The sequence below is a fragment of the Sminthopsis crassicaudata genome, chromosome 1 (assembly GCF_048593235.1).
Source record: "Sminthopsis crassicaudata isolate SCR6 chromosome 1, ASM4859323v1, whole genome shotgun sequence".
Lineage (NCBI taxonomy): Eukaryota > Metazoa > Chordata > Mammalia > Dasyuromorphia > Dasyuridae > Sminthopsis > Sminthopsis crassicaudata.
The window spans coordinates 510,862,724-510,884,934 of record NC_133617.1 but is presented as its reverse complement, the minus strand read 5'-3'; the positions used below and the strand labels follow the sequence as shown (position 1 = coordinate 510,884,934).

The 22,211-nt window shown below is 35.8% G+C and overlaps 1 protein-coding gene across 2 annotated transcripts in view; it reads right to left on the bottom strand.

Annotated features, from left to right (window-relative positions):
- Window positions 1–22,211, bottom strand: part of PEMT (phosphatidylethanolamine N-methyltransferase) — a 151,090-nt gene that overhangs the window by 43,297 nt on the left and 85,582 nt on the right. For both annotated transcript variants that reach the window (XM_074281592.1, XM_074281591.1), the window contains one exon: window positions 19,644–19,759. In XM_074281592.1, the coding sequence (XP_074137693.1) occupies window positions 19,644–19,759 (116 nt within the window). The remainder of the gene's footprint in view (window positions 1–19,643; window positions 19,760–22,211) is intronic.

The window sequence follows — 22,211 nt, the reverse complement described above, 5'->3', positions numbered from 1 at the left end:
AATAATATTTGAACTAGAAAAGGGATAACAAAAAATGATCAGAGAGTTAAGATCTAAGGTATATAGAAAGATGTTAAGGCAGTGCTTAGCTTCCCATGATGAATCTCACTCAGGCCCACATGAATAACATCCTAGGGTGCTGATAAACTATCATTAGTGATCTTTGGAAAACTGTAAAATACAAGTGTTAACTGGATACTAGAGAAGTAAATAATAAAATAGAGGGATTGGGAATTCTATGTAATTGTTCACAGTCATCTCTCAGAGTTCTTTCACTGGGTGTAGGTGGTTCAGTTCATTACTGCTCTATTGGAACTGATTTGGTTCATCTCATTGTTGAAGATGGCCATGTCCATTAGAATTGATCATCATATTTGTAACGTGCTCTCCTGGCAGTTACAATTACTAGTCTGTCCTAGACCCACCAGAGTACCTTTGACCACTGTCCTTTGCAGTGTGAACTCTACCTGGCTCGCCTCCTCTGAGGCCTTCAAAGGTCTCTGGCCACAATCTCTTGAATCTATAGCTTAATAACCGGTAGCGCACTCAAGAACAGCCACGTGTAATCTTAAAAGCCTTTATTATACCTACTCACATAATGCCCTAACTGATGCCCTGACTTGTTGGTTCCTGAGTGAACACCTGGTCAGAAGACCCACATGTTCACTACTAAAATCCTTACCTCTTTTGGCTATCCATCTTGGCTTGGCCACCCAGGCGAGGGAGCCAATGTTTCAACATTAATTTTTGTAAGAATTTTGAGTTCCAAATTTTTTCTCCCTTCCAAGGTAGCAAAAATATGATATAGGTTGCACATGTATAATCATTTTAAACATATTTCCATATTAGTCATGGACAACAATAATTTAGGTAAGACAAGAAAGAAAAAAAGAATTAAAAGATGATAGTTGTAAGTATCTGAGCCTCCCCCCCAAAAAAAACAAAAACAAAACAAAACACAGGGAAGGGGAATCAGTCTTGCTCTTTGTGGTTCTTGCAAACAGAAATTAATTGTTAGTTGGTAGAAGTTGGAAGTTTCAGGAGAATATAAAGAAAAGCCCTATAACAACTAGACCATACAAAACTGGAATAGATTATCCTGAGAAGTAATGAGAGCTCACTGGAGGTCTTTAAGAAGAGGCTGCATGACCATTTGTTAAATATGTTACAGAGGAGATTCCCTGAGTGGCTGCAGAGGGCCACTAAAATCCCTTACAGCTTTGAGATTTTGCAAACTAATTCAACCTAAGTGATTATGTGACATCACACACACGTAGTACTGGATCACAGAATTCATAGCGCTGTAGTGATGCTCCCATTATACTTTTATCTGGTCAGACTGTATTGGATTCTGAACAACAAATTTTAGGAAGGGCACTGACAAATTGGAGAATATGAAATCTATTTCCTCATCTGTAAAATGGGAATAATTCCAACTACCTCATAAGGTTATTGTGAAAATCAAATGAGGTAACACATGGAAAGCACTTTGTAAGCCTTAGCCCACTATATCAATGTCAAATGTTATATTAACAGAGAGGCAAACAATAGTGAAATGATAACAATTCATGTTTTGAAGAAACTGGAAATTCTTAGGAAAATATCTGAAAGGAAGAGGGATTTTTCTTTTGGTCCCAGAAGACCAACCCAGAAACAACAAGTGTAAATCTGAGGGAAGTATATTTCTGCACAATCAAAGGAAAATTTTTCCATAACATCAAGAGTATCTAAAAGAATGGGTGGTTTCAAGGAATTCCCTTAAGTTTCTCATCGCTGGAGGTCTTCAAATAAAAAGTGAATAACCATTTTCAGATTCCTGCTTAGTACAGATTGTACTAATGACTTCTGGGGTCCTTCCCACTCTGACGTTCTAGGACTCTTTTTCCCTGAGCTGCTGAGCAGGTTTTTCTCTGTTGTGATTGCAATAAGAATACTCTATCGTCATAACTTCTGGTTTATAGGAATTGTATATTTCAAATCCAATTTATCAATATTTGGTGTTCCCACTTCTCCCATTCAGAAGGGAAGGTACAGTTCTTTCCGTTCATAAAATTAATGGAAGAACAAGTAGCTCTTTTGGGCCACTAGCTCTGTAATACAATAAAGTAATAGAAGGCAATTTCCTTTGGAAAATAATCTGTACAGAAGCAGAGAGGTGTGGTATATGGACAGACTGAGAGTGATTATTTATTTACTTTTAGTTCTATTTTTAAACTTTGCATGATATTTTTCCCCACCAATAAAAGACCTTAGGATATTGGGCCTACTTTCCTGCTGTTATGAAATCCAGTCATGTAATGGGGACAGTAGGGAGGAGAAAAGGAGACCTCGGGGAGGAGAAAGGGGACCTCATCAAGTAGATCCCATCCAGACTACTTGAATTACAGATGCTGAGGCCATGACTACTTCTATTTATCCCAAAACTGTGGGCAAAGGTCTAGCTCAACTGCCACATTTAAGCGATCTTATCCTGCATCTCAATTTCTTTCCAGTTTCATAAAACCCACATTACTAAAAGGAAGATAAAATTCTTGAGGAAAGTAACTCCAATGCCAAAATAATCCCTTCTATTTGTAGGACATTTTTTATTTTCTGAAGTGATTTCATATTCATTATGTCATGAAAGTCTCACTAAAACCCTGGGAAAGTAGCAGGTCAGAGATTTTTGTTCACTTTTCATAAGTAAACAAACTGATCAGAAAGGTGTGGTTATATAGGTATAAATGGTAAGGCTAGAATGGCCCTTAACTTTCAGTGCTACATACTATTTCCTTCTCACCCCTTAAAACTAAGGGAGGATTATATTCTCCCATTCTTCCGAGGGAAGTTTGTGGGTGTTGCACTGGACTCAGGATATAAAATTCTGTTTTGGTCCTAGTTCTGCCACTAATAAACTATGGGACAATTGGTAAGTCACTTTGTGAATTTCAGTTTTCTTGCCTTCAAATAAAAGCAAGAGGACTTTGCTATGAAAGTTGGACATAACTCTTCTCTTTCCCTCCTTCTGCCTGCAAGATTTGGGACCCTCTTCAGGTTTACAAAAAACAATCTTACATGAAAGGGCATGATGGGAATAGAAAGTAACAGGCTTTAGGCAAAGAGAAAGACTTCCAAGTCTCCATTACCTTATACAGAGCCAATTTTACTGGGGCTGACCATGGCAGAGATGCACCAGCTACAATGGGAACCTTGCTCAGAGAAAAGTGAGAAGGCAAGGAGCTGCCCAAGAGGGCTGTTCAAGCAATAAACCAAGAATTTTTTCTTTAATTTCCTCAGAGGCATAGGTTAGGAGGCCAGAAACTGCTCATAGTTTCCAGCATTCCAGCAACAACACAAAAAAAGGCCTCCCTCCTGAACTCACCCCAAAGTTTGTTCCCTGAGTAGGAGTTTTCTGAGGGGAGATTATTTTCAATTGACTTATGAGAAGTTAATAATTGTTAATAATAATAACAGCAACTAACATTTACATAACATTATATGCCAGACATATTTACAATTATTATCTCATTTGATGCTCACAACCGAGGGAGGTTGGTGCTATTATTATCCCCATATGACAGATGAAGAAACTGAGATAAAGTGATTGCCCAGGATTATACAACTAGTTAAAGAGTCTGATAACTGGATAAGAACTCAGGGCATTCCTATCCAACGTGATGCACAGTTAATATTTTTAATTACAGATTTCCTTATTTTTATTAATATTGTTGAATTTAATTTTTAAAATTTGATTTCTGATTATTTACCAAGTCCTAAGAATCTATTTCCTTTTCCTGTACAATTAATGTAATCATAATGAGGACCCTTAAGGTGGAAGACTCCTTACCACATGGAAAGTAGGATAACAGGATTTCAACTACTTATTTCATAAAATTGTTGGCCCCTTTAAAGCACCACATGGAGGAGGTGCTAGTCTTATTATTGTTATTGTAATTGCTACTCAAGAGAAGGTAAAGACTGAGAGTCCAGCTGGCCCTTAACAAAAATGAGTAGAAATTTTAGAATCTTTAGGCTCCTGCCTTTTCTCCCTACTACTGTCTTCAACAGTATTCTGTTGAAGTAATGTAGAATATGTAAGTACATACTGTAAGGGTAAACAATAAAAATAAAGTAAAATAAAAAATACTTTAAAAAAGGGTAAAGTGTTTTATTTCTAATGGGGGTGGCTGTACTATAGGAAAATTTCCTAAAGTAAAGAGTGCAATTTTAGGCATCAAAGGAGGGAATCAACCATATAGGCTATTTGATGAAATGTAAGGCTTCCTGGCTGGCTCTTCTAGCCAAGGGTGAAAAACAGAAACAATCCATCCCTCTGCAGCCCATGAATCAAGGCCAGGCTCTGCTGTGAGTCCCAACAAACAGCAGGACATTCCTTAGTTGGAGCAGAGCCAGACCTTTAAAGTCATCAGCTGGATAAGTGCTTAGTAGCATCCTGCTCCAGGTGATAAGATGTCACAGTAACACCTAGCTGAAGGACTTCTCTATCTTCCCCCTGGGCTGTGTGTGAGCTCTGTGTACTTTGTTTTCATAGGGCACCCCTACCTAAGCTACCTAAGCCATCATCCTTTTCCCTTTCACGCTTAGTAGGCAGTACAAATACATCCCACAGTAATCCATGCGTCTGGTGGCAGTCTCCTGTTTAGGTTACAGGAGATGGGGTACTGTTTGCCCAGAGATAACGGACTATCTCAAATCTTGGCAACAAGGCCTCCTTCCCCAAACAGAATTTCTATTTACCCAGCCTGAAGATGAGGGGTTTTTGCAGAGTTGCTAAAGATGCCTTGGGAACTGCTCTGAGCTACCAACCCCAATCACTGTGAGCAGGAAGGATTCCATTGCCTCCAGCTACTGTTGCCTTTTTCATATATACAAAGCCATGTTTCTGGCTTCAGTCAGACAGATTGGACATGGTTCTATAAACCACTTGGGGAATCCGGTTCTATGAGGTAACTTGGGGTCTATGTTTGTTCAGAGAACAAAAGTTTTACTTCTTACTTCTGGAAACTCCCTGTGTAACTATAGACAAACTTAGAGAAAAAAGGTCTTTATTTAGTTTTTATCATCTCTCTCTATTTTTTTAATCAATTATTTTTATTCATTAAACTTTTTTTTTTTGATTTCTGAATTCTTTCTTTTTCCTATTCCTCCCCTAATCAATGAAAATGCAAGGAAGGTGATCTCAATTATATATATGAAGAAAGGACATCTTTAAAGGAGGAAAATTCTACCACAAAATCTCAAAGGACAATATGAATCTAACATTCTAGTTATATTATCACACAAATTTTTTTAAATCTTGGAAGATACTTAGAGACAGGATCTAATACAATGTTAATAAATTCATGCTGAATGAATAAAAAATTCTTAATCACTATAAACTATTGATCAATTTGTTGTTCCAGGCCCTCCAAAACCTAGCTTACTTTAGCTATCTAGATAGTAATTTTCAAAGGAAAGGAGTTTCTTCACCTATAAAAAGAGGAAAATAGCATTGACCTCCTGGGATGGCTATGAGGATCAAATGAGATAATATTTGTAAAGCACTTAGTATGGTGTCTGGCACATAGTAAGTGCTACATGTAAATGCTATTAATATTTTGATCTTTGTAACTCTTTCTCCAACCTGTCTACTACTTACTCCAGTAGTAGGTGGCAATCCAAACTAATTAATCCCTTTTACTCAAAGCAGGTGCTTTATCTACAACATGAAAATTGGTCTCCTGGCTATCTCATATAATTCACGCTCATTCTCACCTTTTATATTATTGCTGTGCCCTTTTCCTAGAGTGCTGTCCAGATGTCCATTTCCCTCAATCAGTGCAAAACTTTTAAAGCCCATCTGAATGTTTAGTTAAAGTGGTCGCATGAATAGTTAGAAAGGGACCCAACCTTACATAAGCATCTCCTGTAAAGACATAAAAGAGCAACAAGATAAAGAGGGATGGAGAAATGCAAGAAGAAACTATGTATGTGCCTTTATCAAGCCTAAGATTATACAAAAAGATAGCTAGTCTCTGGTTTCTGTGGACATTACAAAAAGGGCACTGAAAGAAAAGCTGGCATGTACACAGATAAACAAGTCAGATGCCTCCTGCTAGATCAAAACAAAAGATGCTCCAGGGATACCTGAAATTTAGAAGTCTCCATATCTTATGGCTGGAAGACTAAATCTTTTCTCAAATGAAGAAGTTCCAGGATGCAAGGCTCAATCAGGAACCCCAGGGACACTGGAAGTTTGAAGCACACTGGCCTGAAGTACTTCAAGTACTTCAGAAGTCCCTAAAGACCACATCACACTGAACTCAATATGAAGTATATGTGGGAAGAGAGGGGAAGGTATCAGGTTAGAGAGAGAAGGGTACTGAAATCAGAACTAGGGAAAACATATAACATAAAAAGTGGAAGCCAGCAATAACCCAAAGAATCAAGATCAGGCCTGATTAACACAGCTGAGTGTAGGAAGTGGTGAAATCTGGTTATAGCAGAGATTTCCAAAGCAGAAACTGAGGTTGAAGAAATGAATAAATGACAAAATATTGCAACAATACAAAAAAAATTATGGATTAAGGGATAACGCAAATTTAAAAACAGAAGAAATAACTCCACAACATAATGAATAAAATATCAGTAAAGAGGCTAAAGCAACATAGTAAAAAGATTAACTACTATGACCAGGTTGGATTTGTAGAAAAAACTATAAACAATTCTCCATATTGATAAAAAAATAAATAAATAAACAAATAAAACTATGTCAATAAATGTAGAAAAGGTTCTTGACAAAATACTCATTTTTGTTAGAAAAACAACAACAACAACAACAACAACAGGGGCAGCTAGGTGGCACAGTGAATAGAGTACCAGCCCTGAAGTCAGGAGAACCGGAGTTCAAATCTGCTCTCAGATACTTAATACTTCCTAGCTGTGTGACCCAGGGCAAGTCACTTAATCCCAATTGCCTCAGCAAGGGGGGAAAAAAAAGTTAAAAAAAAATAATAATCAAAAACAACAACAAACACAAAACACAATACTAAAAAGCATGGTGATAAATGGCTCTTTCCTAAATATGGGAAGTAGTATATATCTAAAACACAGGGACAGATTCATATGTATTTGTCAAATAAGAGAAGCCTTTTCAGTACAACAAAGAAGTTTGTTATTACCATTATTATTTGATATACTGTTAGAAATGCTAGCTGTAGTAATAAGGCAAGAAAAATAAATTGAGAGTATTAAGTATAAACAAAGAGAGAGGGGAAAGAAAAATCATTTCTCAAATTATATGCCCATATGATTAAAGAAACTTTAGACAATTTAACTAAAATTTATTAAAATTGTTAATGAAGACAAAGAATATAAAACCATCTCAGATAAATCAATAACTTATTTATAATTCAAACAAACCTCAGGAAGAATCAATACAAAAAGAAATTGCATTCAAAAGAATATAATGTACAAAATATTTAGAAGTCTATTTACTAAGTTGCACAAAGAAACTATATTAATAAAACTACAAAACACCCTTCTTTGCAATAAAGACAGACGTAAGTAATTGTAAAGATATTAATTGCTCATAGTGGGGCCAGCCAATAAAAAAAAATTTAAACTAATTTATTTATTCTGGGACGTACCAAATATTACAGTTACTTTATGAGGAAAAAAAGCCAATAATAAAATTTGTTTGATGCAAAAGTTCAAAAACATCAAGGGAAATAATGAAATATGTGAGAAGGAAGAAGGCCTAACACTGATGGATTTCACTTTATACAATAAAGCAATAATTATTTAAGCTCTTTTGTGCTAGTTTAAAAAAAAGGTAACCAATGAAATGCACTAAATACACATCAAAAATAAGCTCCACAACACTGCAACAAAATGTATGATACGAGGAGAGGAAAGGAAATAAGTATTATAGCAGCCATATTAACCAGGAACTTTTGTAAATATATTTCATTTGTTCCTCATAATTGCAAGGCAGATGCTATTATCAATCCTATTTTATTCTCCAGCTCATTCTACAAATAAGGAAATGGAGGCAAACAAGTTTAAGTGACTTGCCCAAGATCACAATGCTAGTGATTGAGAAAAGATTTGAATGGAGAAGTATAAGTCTCTCCATCCACTGCATTACCAGGTAACTCAAATAACTACTAGAGTAAATGCTCATTAATTCATTTAAAAAAAAAAAAACGAACAAAACTTACTGTTTATAAAAACACCTAGAATGCAACTGGCAAAAATTATACTTAAACCTACTTAAAATAAGCTTCAAATGGATTCATGACCAGGTTATAAAACATACAATCATAAACAAATTAGAGGATCAGGGAAAGAGATGTCTTTAACAACTATGAACAAGGGAAGGATTCTTGAGCAAATAAAGATAGAAACAAATGAGATAAAAAGGCCAATCTTAATTATACTAGGGGGGAAAAAAAGCTAATCAGGACACATTTCAAATAGATAAGAACAAGAGCTATCCCCCAATAGACAGATGGTCAAAGATATGAACAGGAAATTCTCACACGAGAGAAATCCAAGCTTTCAGCAATCATAAAAAACCACTGCTTCTAAACACTAATAAGAGAAATGCAAATTAAAGCTATCCTGATATTCTGGTTCATATCCATCAGATTGGCAACAATGAAGGGAAAAAAGAATGACAATTGCTGGAGGGGCTGGCTCTGAAAGAATAAGCACACACACAAAAATAAATAAATATTTAACAAAAGACTAAGTATATCAAGGCACTGTTGTTCTAGCTGTAAACTGGAAAGCAATTTGGACTGATGCCCACAATGCACCCTTTGACTCAAAAATTAGGACTATTAAACCCTATATCACAAGAGAACAGAAAGAAAAGGAATCCACATACCCAAATATTTACAGCAGTATTTTTTGTTTTTGTAGTCAAAATAATAAAAACCTAAGGGGCTACTCAACTGAATGGGAAATACTTTGAACAAATTATGATATATGAATGTAATAGAATATTATTGTGCCATGAGACATTATGAAAGAGATGAATACAGAGAAATCTGAGAAAAGTTGTATGAATTGATGCAGAGTGAATTGAACAAAACCAGAATTACTTATACAAGAGGTAGCTTCTCTACAACCTGAAAGACTCAAGACCTTAGCTCTTGTTGAACTCCCTCTTCTTCTCTGGACTTGAGTTATAAAATCATCAACTCCTGATGGTAGCACTCCAAACCTGCAAAGAAAATTTTTCAACTTACTTGTTAAGCTTTATACTATTCTATAGATCCTGATATACTATTTTCTTACATATTCTTTTTCTTGACAAGGCAATTGGGGTTGAGTGACTTGCACACACAGACTGAATTTGAACTCGGCTCCACCTGAATTAAGAGCTGATGCTCTATACATTCTGCCCCTAGCTACTCCTAAACTCTTCCTTTTCTAAATTAAAGCTTTTTATTTTTCAAAACATATGCATAGATATACTTTACTTTCTAATCAAATTAGACTACTTTCTTTCATGAAACTTTTCCTGACAACCATAGTAATCTGTCTCCTCAAAGAAGGTCTGTATAGAATGGGGTATGTTCAGTTCTGTGGCCTGGTCATAGGTATTTAATATAATAAGATTTGTTGAATGTATTGCAGAATCCTAGAATTGAAGGAAATATCAGCGGTCTAGATTATCCCTGATACATCTCTCTCAAGGCAAACCATTTCATAGGTGGCTAGCTCCATCAACTTTGACTTGAATGTTTTTCTTTATAGTGAAACACCTCCTTGTATCCTAGTTTTTTCTTTATATATAACAAGTCCATGCTTTCTTCAATGGGATAATCTTATAGGTTTAAGAATATGATTAGGTGCTACCTTTCCACCACAACCAAAAATTTTCTTTATCAGGTGAAATATTTCTACTCTAGTTTCTCAACAGGAGTCTTAATTAATACACAAAAATAACTTTATTGTAATTTACTCAATATATGATTTTGCTAGGCTGTTTGTTTTCCAGAAATAGGCTCAGTTTACTGCCTCTCTTAAAATCCTCACTGCTGTCCTTCTGAGTCAGCATCCTTCTCAGTAACAATGTGGGCAGGCTATCATTATTCTCCTAAAAGATAAAGGAAAGCAAAAGTCCTCTAGCATTCCATGACCTCCATCTCTCTACACACAGAATCTCTCCCCCAGGTGGCTAATTAGTGAATTTAAGAATAGGAAATCAGAGAACTGGGGAAAAGAACCCTAGGCTAGGCACAATGGTGACATTCAAAAAGTTTCTAAAAGAAAAAAACTGATAGGAACATAAACTTTCTTACCAATGTAAGAATATAATGATTCATTCCTGGCTAGCTTAAGTCAGTCCCCTGAGAGTCAGAAATTGACAATGAACCAAACATCCAAGCCACAAGCCATATTTTAGGAGGTGGGCTATAGGTTAATCTTCTCCTTCTATCTCCTTGGCAATCAGTGTCAGGTAGGAGGTGAGAGTGAAAGGGTGGAAGAAATCCTCCTACTTCTCTGCTTCTAGCTATAAGCATCACTCCTGCACCCTGACTACTAGTGATGGAGAAGCTGCCAATCAATCGCTGTTAACAAGGAAGGTCATTATTGCTGACAGCCAGCCACTGGGTTTTTATATCCTTTTGTTAGTTTCATTCAGTATAAGATATAATAAGAAAAAAAAATTAAAGGAGAATAAAAAAAAAAATCAAAGGAAGATGGTCCAATAGGTGCCTTTAAAATGTTAATTGTGAATCTTCAATATCGATAGATTGGAGAGGGGAAATAATGGGGAAAAAGGCCTATTAAGAGACTATTGGAAAAGTCAAGGCCAGAGTAAAGAACTAAACTAGGATGTTGGCTACATGAACAAACAGAATGAGTACAAGAGAATGAATACAAGAGAAGGGTGGATAAAAGGGGGCCAAGGATCCAAGACCTAGAACTAAAAGAAACCTTTGTGGCTAGGCTAACTTAATTTTACAAATGAGGAGACTCAGGTGAATGAACCCCATGTCCACTAACACCAGAGGCGATTAACGTTGTTGTTGTTCAGGCATGTCTCGATATCTGTGACCCCAGCAAAAGAGTAAGGTAATATCTTTAGCATAAAGAAGATCTAATTCAGTTCCAGTTGATCAATGAGGGACAGAAACAGCTACACCCAGAAAAGAAACACTGGGAATTGAGTATAAAATGTCTGCACTATTGTCTTTCTACCCAGGTTACTTATACCTTCAGAATCCAATTCTTACAGTGCAACAAGAAATTTGGTTTTACACACATATATTGTATCTAGGATATACTGTAACACATTTAACGTATATGGGATTGTCTGTCATCTAGGGGAGGGCATAAAGGGGAGGGGAAAATTTGGAAAAGTGAATACAAGGGATAATGTTGTAAAAAAAAAAAAACTACCCATGCACACATATATTGTATCTAAGATATACTATAACATATTTAACATGCATGGGAATGCCTGCCATCTAGGGGAGGGGGTGGAGGGAAGGAGGGGAAAATTCGGGACAGAAGTGAGTGCAAGGGATAATGTTGTAAAAAATTACCCATGCATATGTATTGTCAAAAAAAAAAGTTATAATTATAAAATTAATTTTTAAAATATATGAACAAAAACTTTCAAAAAAATAAAGGGAATTTTAATCCCACCCAAAAAAAAAGAGTAAGGTAAAGCTGGATGGGAATGAAAATGTGCAAAAGGAAGCACAAGCCAAATGTTTTGCCTTATATTAGAGATGAGAGGAGTAAAAGTTAGAGAAATGTGCCTGTCATCTATTGAGATGTCCCATAATATTCCTGTGATAATGGAACCCAGGCCATCCGCAGTGTGGACTGTTATTTGTGATAACTTAGACACAGAGGTAGTAGGAAACTGCAATTGGATGTATTAATCAATAAATCTTTCATAATCAGTTATTCAGGGGTGGACTCTACTCTCCTTCAGAATCAGTGACAGGATCTCATTGCAACATGTCAGAGAATGAGAAACAAACCAAATATACTCTACATGTAAAACCTTCATTGGGGTTCTGAGTAACTAATGGCAAAGGTCCTCTAAATACCTCTTTTTCCCAGTGAAAATAATGGCTTATCAAGTTATAGATTTACAAATGTAAATCAACCAAAATAATATCATACAAAGATTACTATCAACAATTGAGTGAGTATCTACCTGGTACCAGGATTTAAAGCTGTATGGGAATCTTAGAGATGTCCTCTTTATAAATGAAGGTCACATAAGAATAGCAGAGTTAGGATTCAAACATGGGTACTCTAAATTAATGTTGTTTTTAAAGATTAACTCTAGTAAAGGGATTTGTAAAGGAGGAGGCTGAGAAAAATAGCCTAGCGAAGTCTGGGATGGTATGAAGCTTTCAATTCTTCTTCTTAATTTCTTCCCCTGTTACTCATGAAAATTTAAAAACCAGTTTTATATTCCTATATCTTGTTATAGTTCGTATTATTTGGAAAATATGTTTATTATATTTGTATCCTAAGGCCTAGCATAGTATCTGCCACATAGAAAACACTTAACAAATACTTTATTATTAATCTTATGAAGCACACTGATTCCCTAAAAAACAGATTATGAAAAGAACAAAGGAGTTAGTGGAGGATATGAGAGAAAATAATTTATAATGACAGCATCTTATTACAAAATATAATTATTTTGGGATATGTAAACTTCATAATAAGTAATAATTTTTGTAAGAAAAAAATTTGACAGTAATGCAAAACTATAATAATACAAAAACTTCTAAGAGTAAACTATTTCACTTTTGTCTTAATAACTTCTTTGTTTTAATCTTAGTTCATGGGGTAAGCATCCTGACAAAGGATGTCATACTTGCTCAGATGTGGATATAAAATAATCTTGCTCTTTCATTATTTGTTGTTCAATGGCCCTGCCAGAAAGAGGATCCAGGTGTACAGGTACTGCAAGAGCTGATCCAGAGAAGATGCCATTACATCTCTATACAAAAAGAAATTCAAATGTCTTCTAGAGAGGTTCTTACCAATGGAATCATGGCCCTGGGAGAGCAGGATGGTAGATGAGCTGCAGACCACTTCCCCTGTTGCTACTCCCATCTTGGATTCCTTTTTCTAATCATGCAAAATGATGGGAGTTGGCAATGATCACAGCCATAGGTAAGTATTTAAGTTACCAGCACTTGTCCAGAAACAAGTCAGAAATACCTTAATGCTCTTAACAAAAAGCCTCTAGATTGCAAATTCTGAGCATATCTCTTTTCTAAGGGCAGTTGGTGAAGTTGTAGATAAAGTGCCAGGCCTGGACTAAGCAAGACTCATCTTCCTAAGTTCAAATCTGGCCTCAGATACTTAATCAGTTGTGTGCACTTGGGCAAGTCACTTAAGTGTATTTGCCTCAATTTCTTTATCTAAAAAATTTCCTCCTGGAGGAGGAAAGGGCAAATCATTCCAGTGTCCCTGCCAAGAAAACCCCAAATGAATTCACAAAGAGTCAAACATGACTGAAAATGAATGAACAACAAATTTCTTCCTAATATCTTGGATGTGGTTCCCCAGAAAGGCACTGATAATAAGCAAGTAGAACAGGGGCAGATGGATAGATCATTTGTTCCACTTAGTTTGCACACTGCTGGGAATATGGTCAGGTTATATAAGATGAGCTCAATAATACAAAATATGGGGACTGGTAAGGAAGGAAGCTGTTACAATTTCCTCACAGTTGACTCTTCAACAGCACTTTATTGAGAAGTAATTGGACAAACAGGATTGACTGGCTAGAAGCAAGCCAACTGCACTAAAAACAGCCAAACCAGGAAATAAGGTTTCATAACAGTCATATACAAAGGTTTCTTCTAGTCCACTGTATTCCAACAAGGCCAAGAAGACCATTTTCTTCACTGCTTCCCTTTTGCCAACTAAAATCAATTATCCACAGGTTTCTAGATTATCATGCAAATACCTCATTCTTTACCAAATCCCTGTATTTTGGGGTGAGCTGCCTAAGCAAAAGTGTTAAGTTCTCTCCAACCAAACAGTAAAGGAGACAAAGAGTAAAGCTCTAACAACATTTCCAACAGCATTTGGTTGAATGGTATTCACATTTTATATAGTATTCTACATTATAACACAGCTTGTCATTACCATGCATAAAAGTCTTTAAACTGTGGTCCTGGAGTGAAGAGTGTAATCTGGATTTCAGGACCCCAAATTCAATCATATCTTTCTTTGGTACAGTCAGATCAGTTGTCTCCTACCTACATGTTCCCTCCCACCTTTGTGAAAACTATTCTCCTCTTACAGAATACCCTCTTCTATTCTCTTGCTACCTTCTCTCATCCTCAGCTCAATTTACCCCTTCATGAAGTATTAGATTCCGGGTTTTTGTATTTGTCTGCCTAGTGTATAACACAGTGTTTGAGACCTAGCAGACACTAAATAAATGTTGATTGATTTATTGATTGGCTATTCAAGATTTTATTGTGTGTATCCTTACTGTCTCTGTCCCTGTCTCTGTCTCTCTCTCTCTGTCCCTATCTGTGTGTGTGTCTCTCTCTCTCTGTATATGTATACATACATACATACATACATATATATATATATATATATACACACACATACACACACACACACACACACACACACACACACACACACCTGTATGTGTATATGTGTAAGTGTGGGTATCTTCTATATATAAACACACAACCCATTTCTAGTCAAAAGTTGACAAAAGGTAAGGTTTACCCTTAAGGCAATTTAATGTGCCTAGTGTACCTTCAGGGAATTCTAAAGTGTTGTTTGCAAAGGTTAGGGAATAATAAATGAAACCTTCTGGGTACTTCTTGTCATCCCACTACCTTGTTACTTGGCTTAGAGACAAGGCTCAGACCCTCAACATTGGACTCTCTCATTTCTACTGCTATGGTATACTACCATCACCATGTTTTCAACTTGCCTGGATTGGTAGGCAAGAAGTTGATGGCATGCAATTTCTCTGAATATTGGGAGAAATGCATTTTCTTTTTTCTTTTTTTTGTTAGCCTTTTTCATTATTAAATTAACAAACCCAAATAATAGCATACAAAACACAGAAGACCATTTTATATAAAACTTTTATTATATAGATGTTAAATTTAATATAATGTTCTACTATGTTTCCCAGTGGCCCTGGGACCATTTTCTAATAGCATTAATTCACAAATGGAGACATGGCTAAGATCTTAGGGAGGGCTCTAAACGAAATTACCCTAAATCAAAAATAGAAGGCTTAGAACTTCTCTTGTCTATACTCAAATCCAGCATCAGAATTGAAGGCACAAGACACACTAGTCTTATCTATCTAGTGGCTCCACCTCTTAAGCAAACTTAGGAATCTGGAAAAAAATTGGGGTCCTTTCTCTTGCTTACATACAGATACAATAATTACTCTAGGCCTATTCAAGCAAGGACTATCCTGAATTTGAAAAACAAATGTACATATTTTTGTATGTATTTTTAAAATTTTATTGGGGTGTTTTTTTTTAATATCACATATTTCCCATGGAAAACTTCTATATTTTAATAATGGAAACAAAATTAGTCTTTCAAATCAAAGATTATCAATTTCTAATGGTACAAATTTTGGAACTGTAATGCTAAAGGAGGCTTTTTAAACTTCCAACAGTATATATCTACTATAAAAAAGCTTATGTTCTAACTAGGAAGACAAATTTAATGCACCCAAAACAACCAAAAATAAAAAATCCCATCGTATATAGTCCAAATCACTAGAATTTAGGGCAGAAACCAATGGGGACTGGAAAAGCAAATCAATTCTCATGGATGTGGCTCTTTTCAATAATGAGATTATTCAAGCCAGTTCGAATGAATCTGCACCCAGAGACAGGACTATGGGGACTGAGTGTGGACCACAACATAGCATTTTCACTCTTTTTGTTGTTGTTTGCTTGCATTTTGTTTTCTTTCTCATTTTTTACCTTTTTGATTTTATTTTTCTTGTGCAGCATGATAATTGTGGAAATGTGGATAGAAGAACTGCACATGTTTAATGTATACTGAAACATTTGCCGTTTAGGGGAGTGGGTGGGAAAACATTTGGAACACAAGGTTTTGCAAGGGTGAACGTCGAAAATTATTCATGTGTGTTTTGAAAATAAAAAGCTTTAATTAAAAAAAATAAAAGTAAATCAGAAGATTAGGCACAAGGAAATAGTGAATAAGTCAGGTTCTGCCACTTACTCCCTGTGTGAATATGGGCAATTTACTTTTCTTTTCCAAGTCTTTCTTTATCTGTACAATCAGAGGATCAAATTAAAAGATTTTTAAGATTTTAAGATCTCTTTCTCAGGACATGACAAGATATTGAACCCCTTCCAACTTCAACTTTGTCATGTTCAAAAATTCTTCCCTATTCTAAGAAAATATACTAAGAAAGAATTTGCTTTGTGTTCTTTAAAGTTACCCAGGAAAAGACTTAAATGACGGTGCAAAGAGAAGTGAGCACAACAAGGAGAACGTTGTCCACAGTAGCAACAACATCGTACAATGATCAGCTATGACTGATTTCACTAGCTTCTACAATACAACTGTCCAAGAAGACTTATGATAGAAACCTTTTGAGAGAGGAAAGAAGAGAAGGAAAAAACTTTAAAAATTTTGTTGTTGCTTTTTTAATAGTATTTTTTTAAATGCATGCAAAGATAGTTTTAAACATTTAACTTTTTAAAACTTTATGTTCTAAGTTTTTCTCCCTCCTCTTCTCCCTCACTAAGATAGAAAGCAATCCAATATAAGTTAAACTTGTATAATTTTTCTAAATATATTACCATATGCATTATGCTACACACAAAAAAATCAAATGGGAAAAAAACAAGAAACAAACCAAAAAAAATTAATACTATCCTTTGATCCACATTCAGTTTTCATGGAACTTTACATTCCAAGTCTATTGGGATTGCCTTGAATCACCTCATTATTGAAGGGCCAAGTCCATCACAGTGTATCACATAATCTTATTTTATTATTTACAAAGTTCTCTTGCTAGGCTTTTCTGAAATCAGCCTGTTAATCATTTCTTAAGGAACAAAAATATTCCATTACATTCATAGACCATAACTTATTCAGCCATTCCCCAATTGATCCACTCAGTTTCAGTTCCTTGACATCACAAAAAGGGCTGCTACAAACATTTTGCACAGGTGGGTCCTTTTCCTTATTTTATGATCTCTTTAGGATACAAGCATAGTAGAAATACTGATGGCACAAAGAGTATGCACAGTTTGATAACCCTTTTAGCATAGAAATGCTTTTTTTTTTAAAGATGAAGGCTAAAAACATGTAATTAATAGAAAAAAAAACAAATAAAAAATTAATAACAAAAAACCCCAAAGTAACCCATAATCAACTTGGGAGTTCTCTCTCACTCCCTACAAATACTTTTCAGCCACATAGATGCAATATTAAGAAACAAGAGTGTCATAGAGTCATCTATTAAAACCAGAACAGAAGAGAACTTTTAGATTTGCACTTTGTTGGCAACAAAGAATGGTGAGCTCAGGAAACCAGATCCTAATCCCCACCTCCAGTGGCTGCACTGAGTCCTACTGTGACAGAGAATGTTCTGTAATAGCACTTTGGACATGAGAGAATGTTGTTGCCTGTGGAAAGAATTCAGTTTAAACTCTCTGGCAAGGACTTATTTTAGCATAATTATTATGCCTTGATCAAAAGATAGCCATACTTACATAACAGAATAAAACAGTGCGTTGAGGACTCCCTTAATAGAGCTGACTTATATAAGGGACCTTACACTCAGTTCTTCTGAATATCAGGGAACCTTTTTCCTAGACCCGTCTTCCCTCACTCCATTCCTGGGAATGGGAAAGACTGAAAGAGGAGAACATCTTCAATTAAAACCAGGACTGGCTCAATGCTTATCTTCTTCAGCTAAGAGCAACAATGTTTTGAATCATTCTGTATTTTTTTGGGCACAGAACAATCCTCAAATGTCCAGAAACCAGAACATGCTAAGAATGAAGAGAAAGAAACAAGAATCTTAACATCCATGGAAGTGAGCCCAAGGCAAAACCTGTGAAACTAAAATATAGGGTGAAGTTGGAAGGGGCCCTTTTAGATTATCCAGTTCAAACCTTTCATTTTATGCAGCAGAATACAGAGACCCTGTCATCTGAGGAAATATGTTGCCTAAGGTCACACAGTTAGTGGAACAGAAAGGACTAAAGCACAGATCCCAACTCCCAGCTCAGTATTCTGAACACAAGACTAGCTCTTCCTCAAAGACAAAGGACTCTGACAGCCTTGTTCAGAAAAATGTGCACTAAGTGATCCCCAGTGTGCTTTTGGCACTTATTTTCCAACTTGCCATCAGTCTTGATTCTCAGAAAAGAAATACAAAATAAAATAAAGCAAAACAAAAGAGAGCATTTGTCATACGCTCAATAGAACATCAGGGAAGATATAACAACAAATTACCAGTTTAGTAGAAGAAATTATATTCATGAAGTGTCCACTTTTTCCTTTACTTCCTTGTAAATTGTTCTTTATTTCTCTCCTGTATATTTTATTTACTTTATGGTTTTCCCCCATTTCACTCCCCAATTCCAAGCAAGCTACAGTTAAGAATAGATATATTTATGTATAAATATATATATATATATATATACATACATAGACACACCCATGCATAGACCACATACACATATCTTTTTTATGCCTGCTGCCTCTTTAATTAAATTTTGCTCCAAAATTTGTCTTGCTATTTATTATTTAACCCCCTCCAACCCAAGGATTCCTCTCTTGTCTTTTTCCATCACCGTTTGCTTCCCCAACTGCCCATCCTTCCCATCTTATTTCTTTAACAATTTTGGATGGTGCTATATGTTTCATGATGCATATGTAGTATTGCCTATTAATCATAAGTTTTGATTCTCAAAGATCAAGTCCTCATTTTGTTTATTCCTCAGATGGATAGATCTTATCCATTTTAAAAAAAGGGTAAAAGGGCAAGTGTGGTATGAGGGAAGAAGATGAGATTTTTATGTTTTAATATTTGGATCCTCCTGAATGCTCTCTTTCAAAGACTGGATGATACAGATGCTTTTTACAACACTCACAGTCAATCCTGTGTGTTTGTCTCTATATCCATAAAATGTTGTCCATTTTATTTTACAAAGTAACATTGAAAAAGGGAAAAATCATTAGATTTGGAGTCTAGGATACCTCAATTTAAATATTGCCTTGAACATTTACTGAGTATGTAGTTTAATCTCTCAGAGTCCCAGTTTCTTCATCTATTAAATGAGATGATAAAATTCTCCATTGCAATACATTCTGCATCTCCAGTCCAAGCATGGCTCTCTACCCTACAGATTCATTGTGTAGAGAGCATTTTTGTAAATGTACTTATTTTATTTATTATTCACTATAATTATTCACTTATACACTTGAACAGATTTATATTTATTCATATATTATAGTTATTATTTAATACCTATCCTATATATTCTTCCAGGTACTGTACCATTAGAAATTAACAACAAAACAAAACAAAAAAACCAAAAACATTTAATTAAAAACTGAGTCGGGAAAACACAGCCAATATGAAGATAAAAAAGGAGGAATCAGTGGCTTACCAGTGAGACCTGAGGAAGTTCAGCAGCAGGACGATTGTGCCCAGACAGTAACATGCCACATAGGGAGAACCAAAAGCCTGGCTCAATTTGCGTGTTTTGTGTTCCAATCTTGCAACCTGCATGTGAGAATGAAGAAGAAAATATTTCAGAAAATCCTGCCATGTTATTTTATGTGAGCATTCAGTGAGCAGTCAGCAAAATATTTTTACATAGACTGAAAGGCTAATGACTATCAATCATCATTTTTATTCGTGAAAATAGATGACATAAAGATATCCATCCTATCTTCAACACAGAGAAGAGATAATCCAATTCCAATTGATCAATGGACAGAATCAGCTACATCCAGAAAAGGAACACTGGGAAATGCGTATAGCTTCAGGCCTTCATCTATTGATTTATTAGTAGACTATTAAGCCTGCAAATCTCCTGGGGAATTAACAGCAACAACAGCTAGTATTTATACAATGCCTACTGTGTGCCTGGCAATTGTTTAAAAAATGCTTTCTTCCTTATAACAGGAACATTCTCTCAACTCCTCTTCCGATCACTAATCATTCAGTCTTCCTGTAAGTCCCAACTAAAATCCTACCTTCCACAGAAAGTCTTCCCCAACCCCTCAATTATATCCTTCAAATAGTGTGTGTGTGTGTATGTGTGTGTGTGTGTGTGTGTGTGTGTGTGTGTGTATTTCTTTTCCAACTTAAGTTGTAAGCTTAATTCTCTCAATTATAATCCTTCTCTGGGAGGAGGTTTCTTTTCTGTATAATCTTTTCCTCTGTGTGCAGGTTTCCTGGGAGGATTCTGGAGCCTCCAGCCAGCTTCTTCTTCTTCTTCTTGAATACTGGCTCTGAATCTCCTCCAGCTCTTGTCTTTCCCCAATCCAGACTGTTCTCCTTCCAGACAGTTGTCTAAACTCAATCTCCCAATCTAGAGACTCTCCCCTTGCCCAACTGCCCTCCTAGCAGAGATTGGACTAGTGAGAACTCAGGGGCCTGCTGAGTGGGGGGGGGGGGGGGGGGGAAAGGAGGAATACTTCAACCAATGAACTTGCTCCTCTTAAAGGTGCAAACTCCTTTAAACATGTAAACTCCACCCCCCCCACCCCTTCCCAAGTCCAAAGGTGCAAACTCCTTTCAAAGGCCTGAACCAAAGGTTGAATTCTGAGCTAGAAAATTGTTTAGACAACCTGAGTTATCACCTTGTAATCCTAACATCTCCCCCTTTCTTTTGATTTAGAATATAGGGTGGTCATGGCCTTGAAACATAAATCCATCAATATGGGAGGTATAACACATAATTACATAAATTACATAAACACATAGTAACATAACACATCAAATATGATCAAATAATCATAAATTGAGAATTTATACATGTCCATAAGTCCCACTGTCCATTAATTCATGTGCAAAAAATCCAATAATTCTTGCAAGTTTACAGCTTAAGGCACTGACTGCCCCTCTTTTTGTATCTCCTGGCCTGGCACACTGTAGGTACTTAATGTTTATGAATTATTGATTGACTGATTTTCATTTGAACCTTACAAAAACCCCGGGAGATAAGTACTGTTATTATTCTCATTTCACAGTTGAAACTGGGGTTACATTTGACTCAGGTCTTTCTTATCCTAAACCCAGAGCTCTATTCACTATGACATCTAAAAAATTTATGGGGTGGGCAAAGTACCTAATGGGTATGCAAGACAGAAAAGCATATGCTAGTCTGGAGTTAGCTAGATATAGAATAGTAAGCAAGTTCATACTCACTTAGACATGAGCAAAAAGCTTATCTTCAGTAAAGGAAAAGCGATTCAAATTGTGTGTCCTAATAACAGTGGAAGTGTGAAGTGAGCAGAATCAAGAGAACACTGTACAGAGTAACATCAATTATGTGATGAAGAACTTGACTCTTTTCAACAATGAGGCAATTCAAGGCAAATTCCAGTAGTCTTGGGAATAGAAAGTGTCATCCATATCCATAAAAAGAATTATGGAGACTATGGATCAAAGCATAATATTTTTTCTTCCCCCCTCACCCTGCCACTTTTGAGCTGATGTTTCTTGAGCAACATGATGAATAAGTAAATATATTTAGAAGAACTGCACATATTTAATCTATACAGGACTATTTGCTGTTTTAGAGAGAGGGTAGGTGAGAAAGAGGAAGAAAAATTTGGAATACAAAGTCTCACAAAAATGAATGTTGAAAACTATCTTTATAGGTGTTTGGAAAAACAAAATACTATCAAAAAAAGAAAATTTCCTGTTCATATCATTTCAGCATTTATCAATTGGAATATAGCAAGTTCTCTGAGAGGTAATACTGCCCATTCCTGAAATAATGGTTATTTATTTCAAACTCTTTGCTAGCTCAAAAAGTGCTGCTATAAATACTGTGATACATAGAGAGGCTTTCAGTGTCCTTCTTGGTGAATATGCCTGGCAGTGATATCACTAGGTCAGAAGATAAGGATTTAAATGTGTGTACATCTTCATTGTACATTAGATTGCAGGCTCCTTATAAGAACTATATCTTATATTTCCTTTGTGCCCTAGAAAAGTGCTA